We start from the raw sequence: 20,356 nt of genomic DNA, 5'->3' as shown, positions 1-20,356 counted from the left end.
AGTCTTTGTATCTTATGTGTGTTTTTTTTATACTTATAATGGTCTTAATTTGACAAAACGATTTTAAAAGAAGCAGATCTTGTCCAGGGTCAATCAAGTTAACCCGCCAACGTTCAAGCGTACCAGTATTATTTGCAACTATGTAACAGTACAGTAGAAATGATTTGCAACTTCGTGATTACAGTATGTATTGCCATTATTAAACCAGTATAGAGGAAGACAATAATATTCAGTCAGCGTGTTAAAATACTCGATTTTGTGATGAGACATGGTAGCAAGTATAATTTTGTTGCGTTACACTTTAACGCCACTGCATGTTTTACAGTGTCGTCCTCTTGATAGTGCAGCAAAGCACCATGAAGAATCAGCTTTTGTGAGCCAACTGAGTGCAAGGACAACATGAAGATGAATCTAAACGTATTGAACTTGTAATTTCCAATGCCTTGGGACTTCCAGATCCAGACAGACAGAATGGTAATGGCGAACCAACCGGACATTGTGGTGGTGGACAAAGAGCAGAGGAAAGCCGTTGTGGTTGACATAGCCATCCCAAATGATGGTAACATTAGGAAAAAGGAACATGAGAAACTTGAGAAATATCAAGGGCTCAGAGAAGAGCTGGAGAAGACCTGGAGAGTTAAGACTTCAATGGTACCTGTGGTCATTGGAGCACTAGGGGCAGTAACCCCCAAACTGGAGGAGTGGCTGAAACAGATCCCAGGAAAAACATCTGACATCTCAGTCCAGAAAAGTGCAGTACTAGGAACAGCAAAGATACTGCGTAGAACCCTCAAGCTCCCAGGCCTCTGGTAGAGGACCCGAGCTTGAAGGGAAAAAGAGACCACCCACGGGGGGTGAGGAAAAGTTTATATATATATATATATATATATATATATATATATATATACAAAATAAAGCATGTTGTTCTGTACTGACCTCTTTGAAACAAACAAAGAAGTACATTGGCATGTGTTACCCAATCAATGTAATTTCTTAGCTGAACATTTAATTCTTTCTACTTATTACTTAATACACTTAATCGTATTTTTTATATGCAGCCCTATTTATGTTTCTGTAATCACCACAGATATTGATCGCAGTTTGAACTCATTTCAAAGAAAACGAAAACATTCCGAGGGACCGCGAATGCAGCAAGGCTTTGTGACGCCAAATTTACGGGACAAGACCAAATCGGAATCGGAATGAGACGTAAACTGAAAGACATTATTTTGTTTTTGTCATAATGTCTTTCACAAACCTCTTTGCGAGTCTCTGTGGAAGTGATGCGAAGAATAATGATCAGTCGTCTTTTACAGTCAGGTAGTAGCGGCAACCTTCGTATTTAAGTTTGCATTTGATACACTTTTACATTAAGCCTCGCTAATGCAACTTTTAACTCATCCATTTCTTAAAAGGGGCGACATTGGCAAGGTTCAAAGTACTACAAGCAAAAAGAGGACGAGCGAGGGTGAGCAACCTGGTCCCCGTACAAAGGTATGTTAAACCGTGTAAAACCTCACAAGCATTAGCATTTAACCACAATCTAAATGTACTTTCATATTTCGCATATTAATGCTACGTCAGACGGTCAAACGGCTGCTTTTGTCTTAGTCCTTGCGAAAGAGTGAAGAGCTTGTTAAGAGCAGACGGCATAATTTAAATGTTATCTAAATGCTCAAATTTTACAGTATAAGCACATTAGGGTCACACTGACGCTGTTCACTAACTTTCTTTGTTGATTGATAGATTTTCTTTTGGGTTTGAGTTGCTGCAGGAGGGACTGGTGCACTGACAAAATAAACGTGGAAATAATGAAGCAACATCTTAAATCTTGGGTGCAAATGGTTCAGAAATGGGTAATGGCGTAAAACATACTACCAAACTGGTGGCAAAGTGTCTTAAGAACATCTAAAGTCAATCTTTTCATGGAATGGCCGTCACAAAGCAGAATCTCAGTCGTGTTCAACATTTATTAGCAGACCTGAAAAGGCATGTGTGAGCAAGGAAGCCTCCAAACTTGATTACACCAGTTCGGTCAGGGGAAATTGGCCACAATTTCTGCTAGTACAGTATATTTGTATAGGCATATACAAAACATTTCACGTAGGCCATTTGATTTACACAGCTAAAGCAATGTATCCATACTTCTGACTTGGAAAGAAAGTCATGAAATATTGTTGACACAAATCCTTCTCTCATTGTCCAAAAATTCAGCACATACCTTTGATAATTTCAGCTGGCTTATTTAGATCAAAAATTGTATGAGTTCATGTTGGACAATGAGGGGAAAAAGTGTCTTTCATACACTGTGTGTAATCTTGAGTTCAACTAAACAGCCCTAAATTGACAAGAGATGATTATATTAGTTTACAGTACAGTATATAATTGTGACATTTTTTGGTGGGGTGCTGTGAGAATTTTCCACTGTAAAGTGATAACCCTCACGTTCCTATTACAGAAGCAACGTAACTGGACACAGGCAAGCAAGCCCGATTTTGACACATTTTCCCAAGATTATTCCAAGACTTTTGACTATCATGTGCAGCTCACTGACCACAAGAATAAAAGGGCTGGCTTCACCAAGGGGTCAGCATATAACTGTGCCAATCAGGTCAGTTACAGTGGCCCCACATTTCAAACAAACCACAATGGCAACCGGCAACAACAGACAAAACAGACCAAGCAGCAGAAAGGTCGACAGCAGAAGCGAGGACAGCCCCAAAATGGAGGGGGACGGCATCAAACAAAAAGTTCAAGAAAACCTGCAGACAGAACAGAACGCAGAAATCATATACAGAACAGAATTAAGACTCGGGTGAGATTTATAATTGTGCCAGATTCAAGTGGCTGAATTTACTGCCATTCTTAAAGTTCTTTCTCTTTTTAGCCAGTCAAATATTTCACAGAAGAGTTTAAGGAACAGAATATTTTGTTGGTGAATGAACAAATGGTTTGCCGACATTTTCTTCATGGAAAGTGCATCAAGGTGGGTGATGTACTGCAAACTGATATCCAACAAAACTTCAGTATGTAAGGTGTTGATAAATTGCTGTATTGTCTTCCTCTTGTTGCAGGGTGACAACTGTCAAATGCAACACATTGAGCCTGAGAACGATCTCGTCAAAACGCGTTGCAAGTATTACATGCAGGGAGACTGCATGAAAGGGGAGAAATGCCCGTTTATGCACAATATCCTTTGCTTTAGCCAAAACAAAGTCATAGTGGACTCCACTACAGGTAAAAAGACGCTTTGGTAAAATGTAGCATAGGCTACGCGGACCTGCTGTTTGGGTCAAGTTTCACATTAGGGTAGAGGTGTTTCAGTTTCAATAATTTTCAGTTTTAATAATTTCCTTAACAGCTATGCACGGTCCTTCCCATGCAAATTTTTCCATAAAAAGGGAAAGTGCTCTAAAGGAGATGACTGTAGGTTTTCTCATGAGCCGCTTAATGACATCACCATGAAATTGCTGAATGAGGTGGGTGTATGAAGTTTGCTTTGTTCACCTTTCAATAGCAAGAATAAATAGGAAAAACCCTTTGGAATGACATTGGTTCATCCATAAATGTATCATCAATTTTGATCTGATCCTAATCACAAGTCACAACAAAAGACAAGCGCGGTACGTTTAACGCCAAACGAAAATCATTTAATCAGTCTCGACTCATCAAAACTACTATCCGATGAATGAAAGGATTGATTGCCCTGTCCGAACCAGGCCTCATTTAAAATGTCATCAGAACACCTACAGTTCAGAATTACTCACTTGTATGAAGGTGGAAACGGTGACAAGGGTCAAGTCTTGATGTTCATCAGTCCATAGTATGGCAGATTAGCACTGCTGCTACTCTCCCTTTCCCGTGGCAAGTGCATTGTGAGGTGAAGAAAAATCTTAATGACTTCTAGAAAACAAAAAAACATGTCAACATAATTGTGTGGTATTGCTTCAAGAAAACGGTGTCCATTAGATGAAAATCAGATCGCATTTTATGACCAATTTATGCCAAAATGCAGTATTTCCAAAGAGTGCGCAGTTAGTTGCGTACTTCTTGTAATTTCACAACTTCCAAACTACTTCCCATTTCTTTTTCCGCAGTTTATGGAATATGAAATGGAGCTTGCCAAGAAAACTGAGCAGTCTTCAGTTCAGTCTGTGACAGTAGATGAGCCGGAGGTCACGCAAGCACCCAATCTCGAAGAAAATAAGGCGTCTGATAACATAGAACAGCCCTTCAAGTATGTGCTAACCCAATATGTAGAATTGCATCTGCAGCTGGACTCACAATAAAAGAATTGTTTGCTTCTTTCAGGTTCAACTTTTATAACAGTGCTGCCTCAAATGCAAATAATGAGGAAACATGTCAGAGTGAAGAAGTAGATGATGTCACTCAAGAAGATGGTCAGCCATGTGAACCAGCTTGCCAGTCTCTGTCAAGTAACCTCAGTTCTGAGCCACCAGTTTTATATTCCGTTGAAGCAGTGCTGGGCCTTCAGTCGTCCGGCGTCTTCAAAACTCCCATAAGTCCAAATCCGACTATCTTCCCTGTCTTTCCCACTTCTCCTGGTTGCAGTGACTCAGAAAATCATTGTGAGGTCCCTTACTCAGCTAATGTTGTCCTCAGAGCATCTACATCTACAGATAGCTCAACTTGGAGTGGCTCACTTACCAATGCTGCACCAACGCTTCAGGTCGTATCTTACACTCCAGCAGACGAGCGGAGTTCCGCAAGCCCAAATAACAAAGCTTCCAATTTATTAGGTACACAAAAGAAAGTGCTGAGAGACACTTTGAAAAATACAACAGCCCTCAAAGTGGCTCCAGGCAGTCAATGTGACGATACGGCAGCGTCTACTAGGACTTCAAAAGTCACAGAAGCAGAGGAGTCTCCAGAAAACATGAGAGCAGGACACACAAGACCTAGGAGCCCTCTTCAGGGTCCGAGAAGAGACAAAACCCAGCATCTAACAACAGACAATGCTCAACAGCTCAAGTTCTCCAAGCAGGGCTTACAAAGCCTTTTTTCAAGCCCCCCTCACCTGATATCTTCTCAGAAACACTCACTACCCTCCAAGTCCCGTCAGTTGCATGATTTCCATTCCCTTAGTCCGTCATCTCAGAGGTCCACACAGTTCAAAGAGAGTGCTTCGGTTCCCGCTGCACTTGCCAGCCCCTTCTCAGAAAACAATCACCTTCCTCTGCAGTGTCACACACAATCTACTCTCACTTCCGAGGTGCCAAAGGTACATTGTTCTAGTGGAACTACAGCACATTGTAAAACTGACTGCCCTAGCGTGTCTGCACCTAATCAAACCTTTCAAGCGCCATTTAAAAGCCTTTTTGCAAGAAGCATCCATGACGCTCAAAATTCAACAATTTCATCCATAACCCACAACTTGACAGCTTCTCCCGTCAAATGCCAAGATCCTATAAAAACGACCGCTGAACCAGACCAGCCTCGTGCTAGTTCTCTCTTCAGCCTATTTGCCACCCCTCTCGGTATCCACTCGCCACCATCCATGTCTCAACCAAATCGTTTGTACCAGCCAGCAGCTCTTTCCTCAGATACCACTCAAAGCGATGCTCGTTCCATTGGTAAGAAGACCCAACACAATGCTCATGAACACCATGATGAGAAACTGATGAGTTGTGATGCACGTTGTCTTTTTCATTTTGTAGGTTCTTCATCACCAGCAACTCCAAATTCAGTCCTGAAAACACTCTTCCTGTCACTGAGCCCCTATCAGCAAGACAGACCGTAACTGATTGGTCTTCAATTCTTCAGTTACGGCAGATATTTAAGTGGATTCTCATGTACCAAATTTGTATTTGGGGAAAGCAGCAAAGCAAAATGTCTGGGTTGGTTTTGTATTGTCTACACAAAACATGGGCGCTCCAGTTAACATGACTTTTAAAGTCAGTCTTTATTCTAGGTACATTTTTTAAAAATTATTTTTGTATTACTGTATATTGAATATGTTTATACAATATGTTTTTTTTATTTTGAGCACATAATGAAGTAATTACAATTAAATGTTATGCAAATTGAGGTGCATTGTGGTGTCTATCCATCAAACCGTCCAATTTCTACACTGCGTATCCTGTTCAGGGTCACAAAGTGGGAACTGAATCTAGGCTGCAAGCACTGAAGTTGGACATGAACCACTACAGCATTAATGACTTGTGATGGTAAAGGGGCGACGAAAACAAGTGCTTACTTTTTTTTTTTTTTTTATTGACAAGTATTGTTGTATACAAGGGTCCTGACAAGCAAAAAAAAAATACTTTGGACCCCAAGCTTTTAATGCTGACAATACTTAAATTTTGGGGTATCTTGCATAGTGATTGTTTAATGAAGACCACACAATCTGATCATTTTTTACCTGCACATAAGATTCAATGCATCACTTGTAGTGATGCCAGGAGATTTATATAAGGTGAGCAAGACATGGTCACCAGCCTATGCTTGTTTGTGTTGAGAGAAACGTTTGGAACAACATGAAACAAATTGCAAGTTTCAAAACTACGAGAAGAAAAAAAAAAACTACCAATACCCAAAAATTATTTTAAAAAAAACTGCCTTTGAATATGATAAATGTTTTTAAGAGTAAAATGACTGTTTTAGATATAACGATGTCTAAATAAAAATACTGTAGTTTTCCAATTTTGTTTCATGACTAACCCGAAGGCTCACTCTTTTAAAACTTGAAAACGCAACGTGCTTTTTGCCAGCAGGTGGTGACATTTGTCTAGGAAATGACTTATTGCACGTTTCGTTGAATAAGTCACTTAGCCCGCGCAAAATACACGACATTTGACACAGGCACTATGTTCCTGTATTCTCCTTTCAACGCAACGGCGACGTGACTTTATGTTACGGCTTTATGTGCCTTAACGATGACCTAATGAGCAGTGCCAAGTCATTACGTAAAACGTTTTATATACAATACATAGGTATAGGTGTATATATAGAGAAAGAGAGGGAGAGAGAGAGCGAGAGAGACAGAGACAGAAAGAAAGAGAGACAGAAAGAGAGACAAGTTTGTTTACAGTATAAAAATAAGAAAGCAATACTTCAAAACTGCAATGTGGTTATGATTTACAATGTAGACCATGACTGAAAAGTACTTGTATTCACAAAAGCAAGGTTGCACTAATCGTCTGTCTTGCTGCAGAAATTAAGAATATGATCTGAGAACTGCCACAGACAAAATGGATGGAATGACCGAACAACAGGAATGCGTTGAAGGGCAGATTAATAAAAGGGTGAATAAAGATACAGTATATATAATTGTTCTTATACGACAGTAAATTGACTTGGTTCACTATTTGAATATTATACACTTGAGATAAAACTGATTTTGTTTCAAGCTGAAGGAAAAAATAATACAAATCTAATGACTTTTTCAAATACAACTGAACATTAGAGTTGAGCACAATACTTATTTTCAAGAAAACTTGGTAATTATCAGCCACATAGAATGTTCTATATTGTGACTTTCCAACTTTTAATTGAATTTTTAGGAGGAGGATGTAGAAGAGTCTCAGTGCCATGAGGAAAACCATGTTCAACCACTTCAGTCAGTCCTTAGACAGCAAGAAGCAAAGTAAGCATGTGACACACTCCGCCTTCCCTGCAAATGACCTCTCGTACCATTTTCTCTCTTATGGATTAGGCAATCGGAAAACAGATGAATTAATTGGAGAGTTTAACATTGTTTATACATACCTACCTAGAATAAATGATGAGTCAGGGAATGCTTTGGAGGAACAACCTGTCTTGGACAAAAAGATCAGTACCCTCCAGGTCCCATGTGCTTCCCTTGACCACAGCACGTATGAAGTTGTGAACAAAGTCCACAGGTGTGTGCCGGTGGATGAGGTTTTGGCAGGCCAGAAGCATGATGTGGTTAAGGTCTGGATTGTCACTCTCTTTCTTCAACATGTCTTTTTCAATTAACAAAACTTCCCACTTCAAAGTGGTCATGGATTTGGTTGATTTAGTTTGTAATTTGGAGTTCCTTTTCATCTTTTCTCATGTTCCTTTGTGTGTCTGTCTTGTTAGGATATTGTGTCCACTTGTGTTCAGTTACCCGGTCCCTCGTGTTACCCAATCAGGTCCCTCCAACCCCTTGTGTCTGGTCCAGGTGTTCCTTGTCTGGTCAGTGTTTTTGTATTTTGTCCAAATGTGTTAAGAAGTGATTCCTTTCTCAAAGCGCCGTATGCTCATTAGGGACATCTACTGGTCAATACCGTATTGGCCCGAATATAAGACGGTGTTTTTTGCATTGAAAAAAGACTGAAAAAGTGGGGGTTGTCTTACATTCAGGGTCTAGACCAGTGGTTCTTAACCTTGTTGGAGGTACCGAACCCCACCAGTTTCATTTGCGCATTCACCGAACTCCTCGTTAGTGATTTTTTTTTTTTTAAATTCTTGACATAGATGTTTTTTACTGGTGCACAAAATGAGCCATGCATGAACATCATGTTCAAAGAACAAAACCTACACAATGCATGAACTCACAACAAATTACATACTGGTAAATCAGAATTTACACAATAAATCAGGTTTGTTCGGACCTTCTCAGTGGAGGCTCTGTTGAACCCCTGTGACCGCCTCACCGAACCCCTAGGGTTCGATCAAACCCAGGTTAAGAACCACTGGTCTAGGCATTACACCCATTCACAATGCTAGATGGCGCCAGATATCTTTAAAACGAATACTGAACTTAACTCCCCAGGCCAAAGCGCACCCCTGTCATGAAGAATAAAGATAGAAATAGCGGCAGCACGAAGAAGAAAAATAAAAAATAGCCGTAAGAAAGAAAAGAGAAAAAAATAAGAGAAGAGATAACAAAATGGTAAAACCAGAAGGCATTCATTTACAAATGTGATTGCACTTTAGTTTACATATTTAAATGTACAGATATTAAGATGTGATAGACAATTTTTGCATGATTTGAATGAGGCAAAATAACATGCTTTTTCTCTCGAATATTTTGTTATAATCATTTGTTTCAGATGTACTGTAATTATTTTCTGTATAAAAATTAAATTTGGTTTTCAAAAAGTCTTTTTTCAAACTTGAGTCTTGAAAAAGAGGGGGTCGTCTTATAATCAGGGTCGTCTTATATTCGGGCCCATACGGTAATACTGAAGTAGAAGTAATAATGCTTCAGTCTGAACATAAAATCAACCCAGTTTGCCATGTCACCCAAAAATGTACTATCTGTGCATGCAGGGGTATTTAGTTATAGACAGGAATATTTATTTACCACACACATTGGGATGTTTTGTATTTAAGAATTAGTGTGTTTCATGAAATGCAAACCAAGGTGTGTGCCGCAGTTGTTAAATTCCTGGCGCAGCAGCTGAATGTACACTACCATTCCAAAGTTTGGGTTCACTTAGAAATGTTCTTATTTTGATTATCAAATTGCTATTTTTTCAACGAGGATAACATTAAACTGGTAAATGACGATTCTAGATGCAAACGTCTGGTTATTACTGCAATATCTACGAAGGTGTGAAAAGGCCCATTTCCAGCAACCATCCCTCCAATGGTCCATTGTGTTTGCTAATTGTGTTAGAAGGCTAATGTATGATTAGAAAACCCTTAAAAATCCTTGTGCAATTATGTTAGTTTTCATGGAATACACTAAATTTCCTGGGTGACCCCAAACTTTTAAACTGTAGTGTAACAGTGCTTTTAACAGTAAGTGTGGAGTGGAAATAATGTGGTGCAAATATGGAATAAATTTAACATTATGTTTATGAGCAACCCTGAATAAATATGAGCTTCTAACATTACAAAAAATGAGCCTCGAACCCGCGATTAGGACTTGATTGACAGTCTTTGCAAAAGGTATACGTATGTAAAAAAACAATGAAAACATCCACTAAGTACATAAGCACTCAAATATTTTCTAATGCACAGTGTGACTTGTCGACTGCCTTTAAGAAAATGACAAACGCCCCCAGGGTTACATATAAGGCAATGGTACATGGAAGGACCAGTCTGTCATCGGTCACATGATTATTATTTTTTTTTGGACCTGATACATGCTTCGATTCGGGGCTACATTTAGCAAGCCCACTTTTCTTCAAGAATGCTCCAAAGCACCACTTCATTTGGCCTATCATCAGTTCCGAGCTGCTTTCCTGAATTTTGATTACACTGCCCTTTTTTATTTTGGACTTTTGTTGCGTTTTGCATTTTGAATACCGAAGTACCCATTCATGTATGTTTTTATTAAACTTGCCATATTTGCACTCCTCGTTTGCTTTCCTGCACTTGGGTCCCCAATCCTGCTGAAACATTAACAAATTGAAAAAGTTGAAAAAGTTAAAAGTTGTTCAAGTTAGGGTGTGTGTGTCAAAGTCAAAGTCAGCTTGTGTGTGTGTGTGTGTGTGTGTGTGTGTGTGTGTGTGTGTGTGTGTGTGTGTGTGTGTGTGTGTGTGTGTGTGTGTATGTGTGTGTGTGTGTGTGTGCGTTTCCCCTTTCAGGCATTGGTTAAAGAGGGGCAGAAGACAATGGATCTGGAGAGTAAAGATAAGGCCATCCAACAGTTAATCCAGGAAGCTGCTGTCCGCACCAGGAAGGAGGTACACATGCATGGAAGAAATTGCGTGTGTGTGTGTGTGTGTGTGTGTGTAAACCATATTATACCATATATATATATATATATATATATATATATATATATATATATATATATATATATATATATACGTATATGGTATAATATATTTATTAGCTGTGATTGAACTATTACTTGTATGTTTACCAGGTAGATAATGTGCGAGAGCAGTGCAACGTTGAACTCCTGCACATGATAGAAGAGTTGTCCCATTTGCAAACGGTAAAACCCTTTGAGATTTAATTTGCTCTCATCTCAACTGGTGTTCCAGTCAGTGTACAACCTCTACACTGCTTTCTCTTATTGTAACTCGCCCCAACTGTCTCCAGGAGTGTGCAATCAAAGACATTCAAATCGAGAGGTGCAAGCAAGACAAAAAAGCGGTTGAGAAGGAACTGGAGAAGGTACTTTGCATGAAATGGAAGTTGGAAGATTTTTTTGTGTGTATTTTAAGGTTTTATGTATGACAAGTTTTGCATTTTGTGTTTCTTTCAGATGACAAAATACCGAACAGAGCAAGACCTTGAAAAGATCAATGCTCTTGAGCTGAGATGCCTAAATGCAGAGAGGATAAGAGACGACATGAGCGCCACTCTGCAAAATGCTCAAAGCAAAGTACAAAAGTTTGAAATTGAGTGAGTGAGTGGGTTTTTTTGGTACAGCTTGCTTCCAAGCTACATGACACCAAGTCAGCCACAGGCAGCGGTTGTCTTTTTCTCCCATCTACAGCAACAATGAAGAGCTGTTGCGCAGTCAGGAGGAAATACATCGTCTGCAGAGCAGTTTGGCCGCAGCGCGGAAGGAGTTTGACCGTATCAGTGAGGAGCGACTCCAGCTGCAAGAGGAGAACATACAACTCCGCAGGGAGATTGATGAACTTCAGAGAAGAACCTTGCTGAATCAAAACAAGACCAAAAATCAGGTAAATTGTTTAAAGTTTTTAAAGGAAAGCTAAATAAAACAACACAAAGTACAATCAATTTAATCAATAAACTATAGCAGAACATTTCTCTGCCATCAAACATGTCTGCAGAATGTGCTGAAATTGCACACCGCTTGAATGTAAGCTTTCAATCCAATACTACTGCTATGACCTGGAAAAAAATGTGTCTGTCTGACCTGTGCCTAAATCAAATACACCAAAATTGCTTTACACCACGTGCGCCACGAGTTAGACCTGCTTTTACCGAGTCTAAAATTGAGGCTACTTTTAGTTACCAAATTTGCAGATGTGCTAGGTAGCACGGCAAGTACCCCCAGTCAGACATAGCACATCTACCAAATTAACAAATTACTGCTTATTAGGCGGCTCGGTGGCGCACTGGGTAGCACGTCCGCTTCACAGTTAGGAGGGTGCAGGTTTGATTCCACCTCCGGCCCTCCCTGTGTGGAGTTTGCATGTTCTCCCCGGGCCCGCATGGGTTTTCTCCGGGCATTCCGGTTTCCTCCCACATCCCAAAAACATGCTTGGTAGGCCGATTGAGCACTCCAAATTGTCCCTAGGTGTGAGTGCGAGTGCGGATGGTTGTCTCTGTGTGCCCTGCGATTGGCTGGCAACCGGTTCAGGGTGTCCCCCGCCTACTGCCCGTTGACGGCTGGGATAGGCTCCAGCACGCCCGCGACCCCCGTGGGGACTAAGCGGTTCAGAAAATGGATGGATGCTGGACCAGTCCATTGCCCTAGCACGAAAATGACGATGCCTGTTTTTTTACATTCTGGTACCAACTTGTGGGATGAATCTAGGATGAGTTGAATCATATTCTGTATGATTACTGCATAAATTCAACAATATTCATCATTTCTTTTACAGTTGCCGCATAAATTGCTGCTCTGATTCGTTTCATTATTTTCCCAGATGTTGGAATTATGTTCATAGATTCTTTTCATTCTTTGATATTCTTATGCATGTGCAACTAATTTCCCCAATGCAAGACTAACACTATAATATAGGCTCCGCTGTGTTATGTTAATTTATTTCTTTTGGATTACTACTTATTCAGAATTCACACCCAGTTCATGAAGCAGATTTGTTTTTAATTCACCAACACATTAAAAAAAAGGAATTGCAGCAGATTTGTTTTTAATTCACCAACACATTAAAAAAAAGGAATTGCAACCTTTTTCCGTTTGAATATAAGAATCCTTTTTGTTCTGCTGCCCATTCCCAGATAGTGCAGATGGAGCAAGAGTGCAAGTTGAAGGAACAGACATTCAACGCACAAATACTGCTGCTGGAGGAGAGAAGCCGAAATTTACAGGCTGAGAGGATGCATCTCCTCGCAGCACAGCAGAGAAGTATTCAACGCTCAAAGGATGAGGCAACAAACATTACAAAGGCCTTTGAAGCCAGAATTCAACATCTCACGTAAGAACTGAACAAGATATGGAATTCATTTAATGAGTAATTTCTTTGTTAGAGGATCAGAAGCCTGTTCGGCCACATCATTACTACTTGTGATAAGACGAACTTTTATACGAACCAGTGAGAATTTTCTTCTGTCCTTCTATTCAATGCGTCCTTTAAGATTGTGGACATGATTGAGAAATGCAATCTGTCACCTATTGAGCCTTAAATTCATAGGGAATAAATCCATTACACAATATTGACAAATTCAGACGCAAAATCAATGTTGAAACGTGCCAGTTGACTTACCTGTGATTATGTCATTCTACATTTTAGGACACAGATGAATGAACACAAACTGCGATTACGTGAGCTAGAACTACAGCTCAGAAATAACCAAGACACTGAATGAGGTTTGAGCAACACACAAATAAAATTGTTCATCTGCAATGGACTCTCGCATGGCATGGTGGCCCTAACTTCTGGTCAGCATGTAAAAGCATATAATAAGCTGTGTGGTTGCGACCTGAGACAGGCAACCTGCGATGTCATTGTCAGGCCACAGCGAGAGGTAAAATGGATAAAAACATATTTTGCCTGTGTAATTCATATTCCACAAACAAAACAATTCGTTCGGACTTGTTTGATTGTACAGAACATTGTTACAAAGAAACTCTGGGGGTTTACTTTCCCTTTGAACACATAATGTAAGAGGCCACGCTTGCTTAGTATCTCAATGATACAGTGGAACCCCAGAAGTCGACCATGTCGGTAGTTGACATATTTTTCGGTTTTCGACGCAAAATGTCAGTGTTTGCCTCATCTCGAACAACACTTTGTAATCCGACGTTAGTTGACGTTGTTTCAAACCACTGTGACGCCTCACTGTGGTCGTGTGCGGTTCGCTTCCGGAAAGCTGCACCCGCTAGACGTCAAGGTCAGGGGGGTTCACGCTGAAGATTTGAGTTCACGCGATAACAACTATAAAAAGAGAGCTGCTTTATGTTATATTTAAGAGGCTGGGTCACGAATATTTATAAGAGCAAGCTTTAATGCGGGAGCTTTTTCAGAGAGGCAACACACTTGCTCAACTTCCGCACATTCGCAATGACACGAGAGCAATGAGTGCCTGTGTGCTTTTACATTCGTCACACGGTATTTGTAAACAAAAGCCATCCTTTCAGTCACATTGAATCGCTTCTGGGACATTATTTCCAGGACTAATGCTCTTCGACCATGGATAAGTACGTTTTGTGTTTAAATAGTGTTATTTTGTCATTTTAATTTATTTTGATATCAGTATTTGTCTTTTAAATGTCAGACATGTCAAACGCTGCTTATGGACCATGTAAGGCTGTGCTCCAGGCTTTTGCTGTACAGTATTTTCATTGTTTTTTGTGGTCTTCCATCACCTCTGGAAGGGCACCATTGGAAAGGAAGGCATTGGAAACATCAACTCCAACGGGGTTTTGCTTCTTAGCAAATGTGCTCAGTACGACCTGATCATCACCAATAGCATCTTTCGCCAGAAGAACAAACTCAAGGGCTCATGGAGACACCCTCGCTCTAAACAATGGCATCTTATTGACTATGTCATAGTCAGAGCCAGGGATCAGCGCGACGTGAGCATCACAAAAGCCATGATGGATTCAGAGGCCTGCTGGACAGATCACCGCCCGATACGATCCACGATGTCCATCAGACTGAAGAGGAAGAGGAGACTGCAAAAGAAGCTGAGCCGGCAAAGACTAATCCTTGAGACCCTGAATAAAACTGCCGCCCTGCAGCTGTTTCAGGCCTCTCTTGGAGAAAGCCTCAATCAGGAATACCCTGAGGACATTGAAGAACACTGGAGCCTGCTCAAGTCTTCCATCCTCGACACCTGCAGTGCCACTCTCGGGTACAAGGCCAGAAAGCATTAGGACTGGTTTGATGAGAACGACACAGAGATAGAACAGCTCATCTCCAAGAAAAGGGAAACCTTTCGTGTCTGGCAAAATGACATCACCTGCACAGCAAAGAGACAGGCTCACTCCAGAGCCAAGGCTGACGTCCAGAGCCGGGTGAGACAGATTAAAAACTCCTGGTGGACAGAAAGGGCACTGGAAATCCAGAGTTTGGCAGACTCTGGTGACACCAGAGGCTTTTTCATTGCTACCAAGGCTGTCTACGGCCCAAGCCATCGCGGCCAAACCCCCCTGCGCTCTAAAGACGGGCAGGAGCTGTTGAAGGACAATGAATCCATAAAGAACCGGTGGAGAGAGCACTTTCAGGAACTCCTCAACCGTGACAGCACAACTCAGTCAGATTTCCTCAGTCACATCCCTCAGAGTCCCATCAGGGAAGACATGGGTGAACCTCCCACTTTAGCAGAGGTCCAAGATGCCATCAGGAGCCTGAAGAACAACAAGGCCTCTGGGCCAGATGGAATCCCATCTGAGGTCCTAAAGGAAGGTGGACTAGAGCTCCAGCGCCACCTCCATTCCCTCTTTCTGAAGGTCTGGGAAAAAGAAGTACTCCCCTCGGAGCACAGGGATGCTCTGATAGTGACCATTTTCAAGAAAGGGGACAAAGCGGAATGGGGAAACTATAGGGGCATCTCACTCCTTTCGACAGTTGGCAAAGTACTTGCTCGTGTTCTTGCCAACCACCTACTGCCACTGTCTGAGGAAGTTCTCCCAGAATCGCAGTGCGGTTTTCGCCCAGCACTGCAGACATGATTTTTACAGCACGCCAACTCCAGGAGAAATGCCGTGAGCATAAACAGCCTTTGTTCATGGCTTTCATACACCTGACAAAGGCCTTTGACTCGGTGGATCGCCAGGCCCTATGGAGCATCCTTCTGAGGTATGGTTGCCCGGATAAATACGTCAGAATATTGCGTTTATTACATGACGGAATGACAGCCACAGTGCTCAACAACAGCTCCTTGACTGAGCCTTTCACTGTAGAGACAGGGGTCAAACAGGGATGCATCATTGCACCCACCCTGTTCTCTGTCTTCATTGCCGCCATACTCCACCTCATCAACGAAGAACTACCACACGGAAGCCCAATTTGGTACAGAACTGATGGAAGGCTCTTCAACCTTAACAGGTTCAAAGCCAAAACCAAGATCAGAACCACCACGGTTGTGGAGCTCCAGTCTGCAGACGATAATGCCATTGCAGCACACTCTGCAGAAGACCTCCAGGGCATCCTGAACTCCTTCGCTAAGGCATACAGAGCCCTCCGTCTGACCGTGAACATCAAGAAGACCCAGGTGCTACATCAACCTCCACCCAACCAGCCATCTACTCCGCCCATCATAAATGTGGACAACACTCCACTTGAATATGTTCACCATTTCCCCTACGTCGGCTGCCTTCTCTCCTCCAAAGCGGACATTGACTCTGAGGTCAACCATCACCTGAGCTGTGCCAATGGAGCGTATGCCAGACTCCGGAAAAGAGTCTTTGAAGACAGAGACCTCCGGGCTGACACCAAGCTCCTGGTTTACAAAGCTGTGGTTCTCCCCACCTTACTTTATGGGGCAGAATCATGGACAACGTACAGCAGGCACCTAAGAGCTCTTGAACAACACCACCAGAGAACCTTGAGGAAAATACTCAGGATCAAATGGGAGTACAGACGCACAAACATCAGCGTTCTGGAGGAAGCCAGGATACCGAGCATCACCACTTTAATAACGCAGCACCAACTCCGATGAACAGGACATCTCATCCGCATGGCTGACACCTGCCTCCCCAAACAGATGTTATACTCCCAGCTGGAGAGAGGTCCGCGAGCCCCGGGCAGGCAAAAGAAACGTTTTAAGGACAACTTCAAGACCAATCTCAAGAAATTCCAAATAACATCTCAGGACTGGGAGCGCATCGCCTTCAACAGGAATTGCTGGAGAGCAGCGGTGCAAGAAGGTGCAGCACATCACGAAAAGGAACTCCACCGTGTCGCAGAAACCAAACGACAACTCCGTAAGGAAAGACAAAAACAGGCTCCAGCACGACCACAACCCACCACCACTTTCCCCTGCCCACACTGCACAAAAATATGTGGATCCCGGATCGGCCTCTACGCCCACCTGCGGACCCACAAGTAGACGACCCTGAGAAAAAGTCCCGAGTGACCGCCGATGATGATGATGATGATGATGATGATGATGATGATGATGATGATGAGTGTTATTTTGTCATTTTAATTTATTTTGATATCAGTATTTGTCTTTTAAATGTCCGACATGTCAAACGCTGCTTATGGACCATGTAAGGCTGTGCTCCAGGCTTTTGCCGTACAGTATTTTCTTGTTTTTGTGGTATTATGTACTGTTTTAGACAAAATTGGACAAATTGCTTCGGAACGCGTTGACTTTGCTTCTTGACGATCCTTCTGGAACGAATTCGCATTGAGATCCAGGGTCTACTGTATACCTATTTATTGTAAAACCATATGCATGTGATCTGAATTCATCATGATGACAGTTATTATTTTGCCGACAACGGTCAGTTTTGACATCCCAACAAATCAACAACTTTGAAGCAGCATAATGAAGATTTTTGACTGATAATTTTTTAATTTTTGCGTGGTTACTATTTTTCACCTTGTTGCTGTAAAACTGGAATTTCAGATCTGTTATTTTGACATTCAGTGTAAATGTTCACACATCAGTCCATCCAATATTCTCCACTGAACAATGCCAATTCTGTAGGCGCAGTAGTCTAACTCATGTCCATACCTCTTTGGCCGAAGCCACCTCCTCCAGTTCCGGACACAGTGCACCCAAGTCTGCTGTGTGATGTAGGCTCTGATGTGTCCATGATATGCATTGACATACCAAACACATAAGGGATGTATTCAAATTTCACATCCGAGTCACCTCAGTTCATTCTCAGATAGCCAAGCATTTCACGCCAACTCTAAAGTAAAGTCCAGACACTGTCAAAGAACTTGATTTCCATCAGCTAAATTTGCAACCTTGCCTTTTCTGTCACTATATGAGAGCACGAGACAATGGGCGAGCTTGTACATGCAACCAGGCAAGCTTTGCACCAACCACTCACTGAGCCTTGAAATACCTCAGTTGCTGCTCAATGAATCCAATAGGACTAAAATGGCTGTTATCATTTGCAAATATCATTTTGGACAGAATATCTACATTTTTTTAAATAAGAAAATTAAAATTCTATGTGTACCAACATGATGCCGAGTGCTTGACAGAGTCATTACTTTCAATAATTGCCTATACAGTACATACAATACAATGATTACTGGAAAATTGCATCACTCGTGTCATCCGGGGTTATATAGATCTGCTGCTCTATCCTTCATTGGCTAAAAGGCAAGTCATGTGCTCAGCAGAACCACATTTCATCCTGGGGCTGAGGGAAAAAGAAACTTTAACCCAGCAAAGAACATCCAGACACGTCAACTCAACCAGTAAGAAACACCACGTAAAATAGTAAATTAATCACCCTAAATTATGGTAGTTGGACAGTTCGATGACAGTATATGATGACTTTTCTTGACAGTGATCCATACAGGTATGTCCATGAGTTACTTGACTGTATTGGTCCAGCCATGGTCATTTATTCCGGTGCTGTCTCAGTGTCAGCCGGCTGGTTGCCTTCAAGAAGTGTTTTTTCTTCAGCAGGCACGTCATTTCCGGGCTGGCTGGTACAACCATTGTTCTGAGTGGCAGTTCCCATCTGAAGGCCAGCCTCTTCTTCCTGCTCTTGATAATACTGGACTGTTTTTCTCTTGAAACATCCCAGCTTTGTACACAAAACAAATGATGAGAAGAGGAATTTGAGTAGAATCCACCCACTGACATTCAGATCACTCACCTTGTACATGATGATGGTAACAAGAATCAAAAGTGAAAGTCCAAATCCAGTTCCCGTGAGTATTATGAATAGTTTATCAGGCGAAATGATGAACTCAACGTGAACTTCAGTCTGTTGACAGATGAAAAATGAAGTATATAGTATATTTATGTGATTTATGATGATGATTACTTGGTGGTATTTTTTTGTGTGCAGAATATGTCCAGCAAAACATACCAATTTCTGTGTGGGGTTGTTCTCATTCCACATGGCATCTCTCTTTTCATGTGACAGTCCTTTAGTCTTTGCATCACAGTGTGACCATTTGAACATCATTAGCATAGCAGTAATGTCAAAAATGCTACCTGGAGCCAGATTGATGTGGACATACCTCTTGTTCATGAGAAGAATCCAGTACATATCGTTGTTGGTCGTAATCAATGTGGATCATGCTTTTGAACTTAACCTCTCCAATGTCTCCAGTATATCTTTTTAGAAATGCCTTATTCTGCAAAGTGGGAGTTTTATCAGTTGCTAGATTAGCTACATGTGGCATAGCTTGTCTGTGTGAGTGCTTGAAGGAAATTAGTACTTACCTGCGCACGCGCCTCAAGATTGCTAAATTGTACATCTCCAGACAATACAAACTCGGTGGACGATGCACTCTCCAGCATGACAGTGTCACACTCAATGATTTTGCAGTGTTTTTCTGGGGAACAATACTAAAAACGAAGAGAGAAATCAGTTTGAGTTCACGTCATTTGTAAGTGGACAACAGTGAGACTTATTTGACTTACTTCAGAATTGATTGCAGCCATGTTTTTGCACTGACTTTTGTTCTTGAGAAAAAAGATACAATTTAATAAAGACTAATGTAAATGTCAACATGCAGACAGCTATCGGTTTTGTGGAACTATGAAAGTTACCTGATGTACAAAGACTTGATAATTTTCAAATTCAAAGTTGTATTGGAGTTTAGTTGGAAAGCTCAGAGACACATTCACAGGAAAGGCTTTCCAGCCAGGGTTATCCACCTGCCAAGAGTGAATGTGCATTTTTAACAAGGATGTGCAAAGGAAACTGGTATCCTGGCGTGACAGCATCTATATGCTAAAAATACATTAAAAATTTAAGTTTATCCTCTCACCCACACCTCTAAAGTGGTCGAGTTGCTAGTATGAAGTCATGATAGTAAATATTAACCTCCGGTGTTAGCAGTACTTGTTGCCATAATTAACTCATGTTTAAATAGATGTCTACCTATAGTTAAATGATTGGTTTCACCTTATATATAATAAACATCTTTTGGGGGCCTGTGTCCTCTTCTGTGAAGCTCACATAAGTGGTGGTGTCCTCTTTTCTGAAAAATCAACAACAAAAAACAATGCAGTAGGTATATGAAGGATCCCAGGGTCTTTTGAGTCAACCATCAATCCATTTCCAGAACTGCTTATTGTTTTTGGTCAATTTTTAATCCATTTGTTGTTTTGTTCTATTTGCTGGTTAGTGCGAAGCTAACTCGAAGCTAGCTTGTGTCGAAGCTTCTAGTTTTAC

At 41.3% G+C, this 20,356-nt stretch overlaps 3 protein-coding genes across 5 annotated transcripts in view; 2 read left to right on the top strand and 1 right to left on the bottom strand.

The window, feature by feature from the left end:
- Positions 1-1,135: 1,135 nt before the first annotated feature.
- LOC125969507 (zinc finger CCCH domain-containing protein 8) lies at positions 1,136-6,048 on the top strand. 2 transcript variants are annotated; one of them, XM_049721666.2, is made up of 9 exons: positions 1,136-1,320; positions 1,416-1,494; positions 2,459-2,815; positions 2,888-2,986; positions 3,075-3,189; positions 3,370-3,479; positions 4,098-4,237; positions 4,312-5,594; positions 5,679-6,048. In XM_049721666.2, exons 1-9 carry the CDS (start codon positions 1,244-1,246, stop codon positions 5,759-5,761), a joined length of 2,343 nt encoding a protein of 780 aa, XP_049577623.1. In that variant the 5' UTR covers positions 1,136-1,243; the 3' UTR covers positions 5,762-6,048. The 2 variants fall into 2 exon arrangements, with proteins under 2 accessions (XP_049577623.1, XP_049577624.1); XM_049721667.1 differs by lacking the exons at positions 3,370-3,479; positions 4,312-5,594; positions 5,679-6,048 and having other exon boundaries at positions 1,177-1,320; positions 3,075-3,237.
- Positions 6,049-6,175: 127 nt separating this feature from the next.
- On the top strand, positions 6,176-20,134 carry LOC125968841 (sodium channel and clathrin linker 1-like). The gene is made up of 12 exons (XM_049720288.1): positions 6,176-6,188; positions 7,183-7,265; positions 7,524-7,606; positions 7,737-7,914; positions 10,506-10,604; positions 10,790-10,861; positions 10,969-11,043; positions 11,135-11,274; positions 11,369-11,561; positions 12,808-13,004; positions 13,320-13,396; positions 18,628-20,134. The coding sequence occupies exons 1-11, from the start codon at positions 6,176-6,178 to the stop codon at positions 13,393-13,395; spliced, it is 1,209 nt and encodes a 402-aa protein (XP_049576245.1). The 3' UTR covers position 13,396; positions 18,628-20,134.
- Positions 17,528-20,356, bottom strand: part of zmp:0000001082 (integrin alpha-D) — a 16,817-nt gene continuing 13,988 nt past the window's right edge. For both annotated transcript variants that reach the window (XM_049721665.2, XM_049721663.2), the window contains exons 24-31: positions 20,087-20,162; positions 19,729-19,836; positions 19,600-19,641; positions 19,399-19,524; positions 19,194-19,310; positions 19,040-19,105; positions 18,824-18,934; positions 17,528-18,751 (exon numbers count right to left, since the gene is read on the bottom strand). In XM_049721665.2, coding sequence (XP_049577622.1) covers positions 18,566-18,751; positions 18,824-18,934; positions 19,040-19,105; positions 19,194-19,310; positions 19,399-19,524; positions 19,600-19,641; positions 19,729-19,836; positions 20,087-20,162 — 832 coding nt within the window. In that variant the 3' untranslated portion in view covers positions 17,528-18,565. The remainder of the gene's footprint in view (positions 18,752-18,823; positions 18,935-19,039; positions 19,106-19,193; positions 19,311-19,398; positions 19,525-19,599; positions 19,642-19,728; positions 19,837-20,086; positions 20,163-20,356) is intronic.

This window comes from Syngnathus scovelli, chromosome 5, assembly GCF_024217435.2.
Source record: "Syngnathus scovelli strain Florida chromosome 5, RoL_Ssco_1.2, whole genome shotgun sequence".
In the NCBI taxonomy this organism is placed as follows: domain Eukaryota; kingdom Metazoa; phylum Chordata; class Actinopteri; order Syngnathiformes; family Syngnathidae; genus Syngnathus; species Syngnathus scovelli.
This window is presented reverse-complemented; position numbering and strand designations above follow the sequence as displayed.

Coding starts and splice junctions, on each gene's coding strand:
- LOC125969507 (XM_049721666.2), top strand. CDS start 1,244: ATGTCTTTCACAAACCTCTTTGCGAGTCTCTGTGGAAGTGATGCGAAG. Junction 1,321..1,415: donor CAGTCGTCTTTTACAGTCAG/GTAGTAGCGGCA, acceptor ATTTCTTAAAAG/GGGCGACATTGGCAAGGTTC. Junction 2,987..3,074: donor TTCATGGAAAGTGCATCAAG/GTGGGTGATGTA, acceptor CTCTTGTTGCAG/GGTGACAACTGTCAAATGCA.
- LOC125968841 (XM_049720288.1), top strand. Junction 7,266..7,523: donor AAGGGCAGATTAATAAAAGG/GTGAATAAAGAT, acceptor TTGAATTTTTAG/GAGGAGGATGTAGAAGAGTC. Junction 13,005..13,319: donor GCCAGAATTCAACATCTCAC/GTAAGAACTGAA, acceptor TCTACATTTTAG/GACACAGATGAATGAACACA.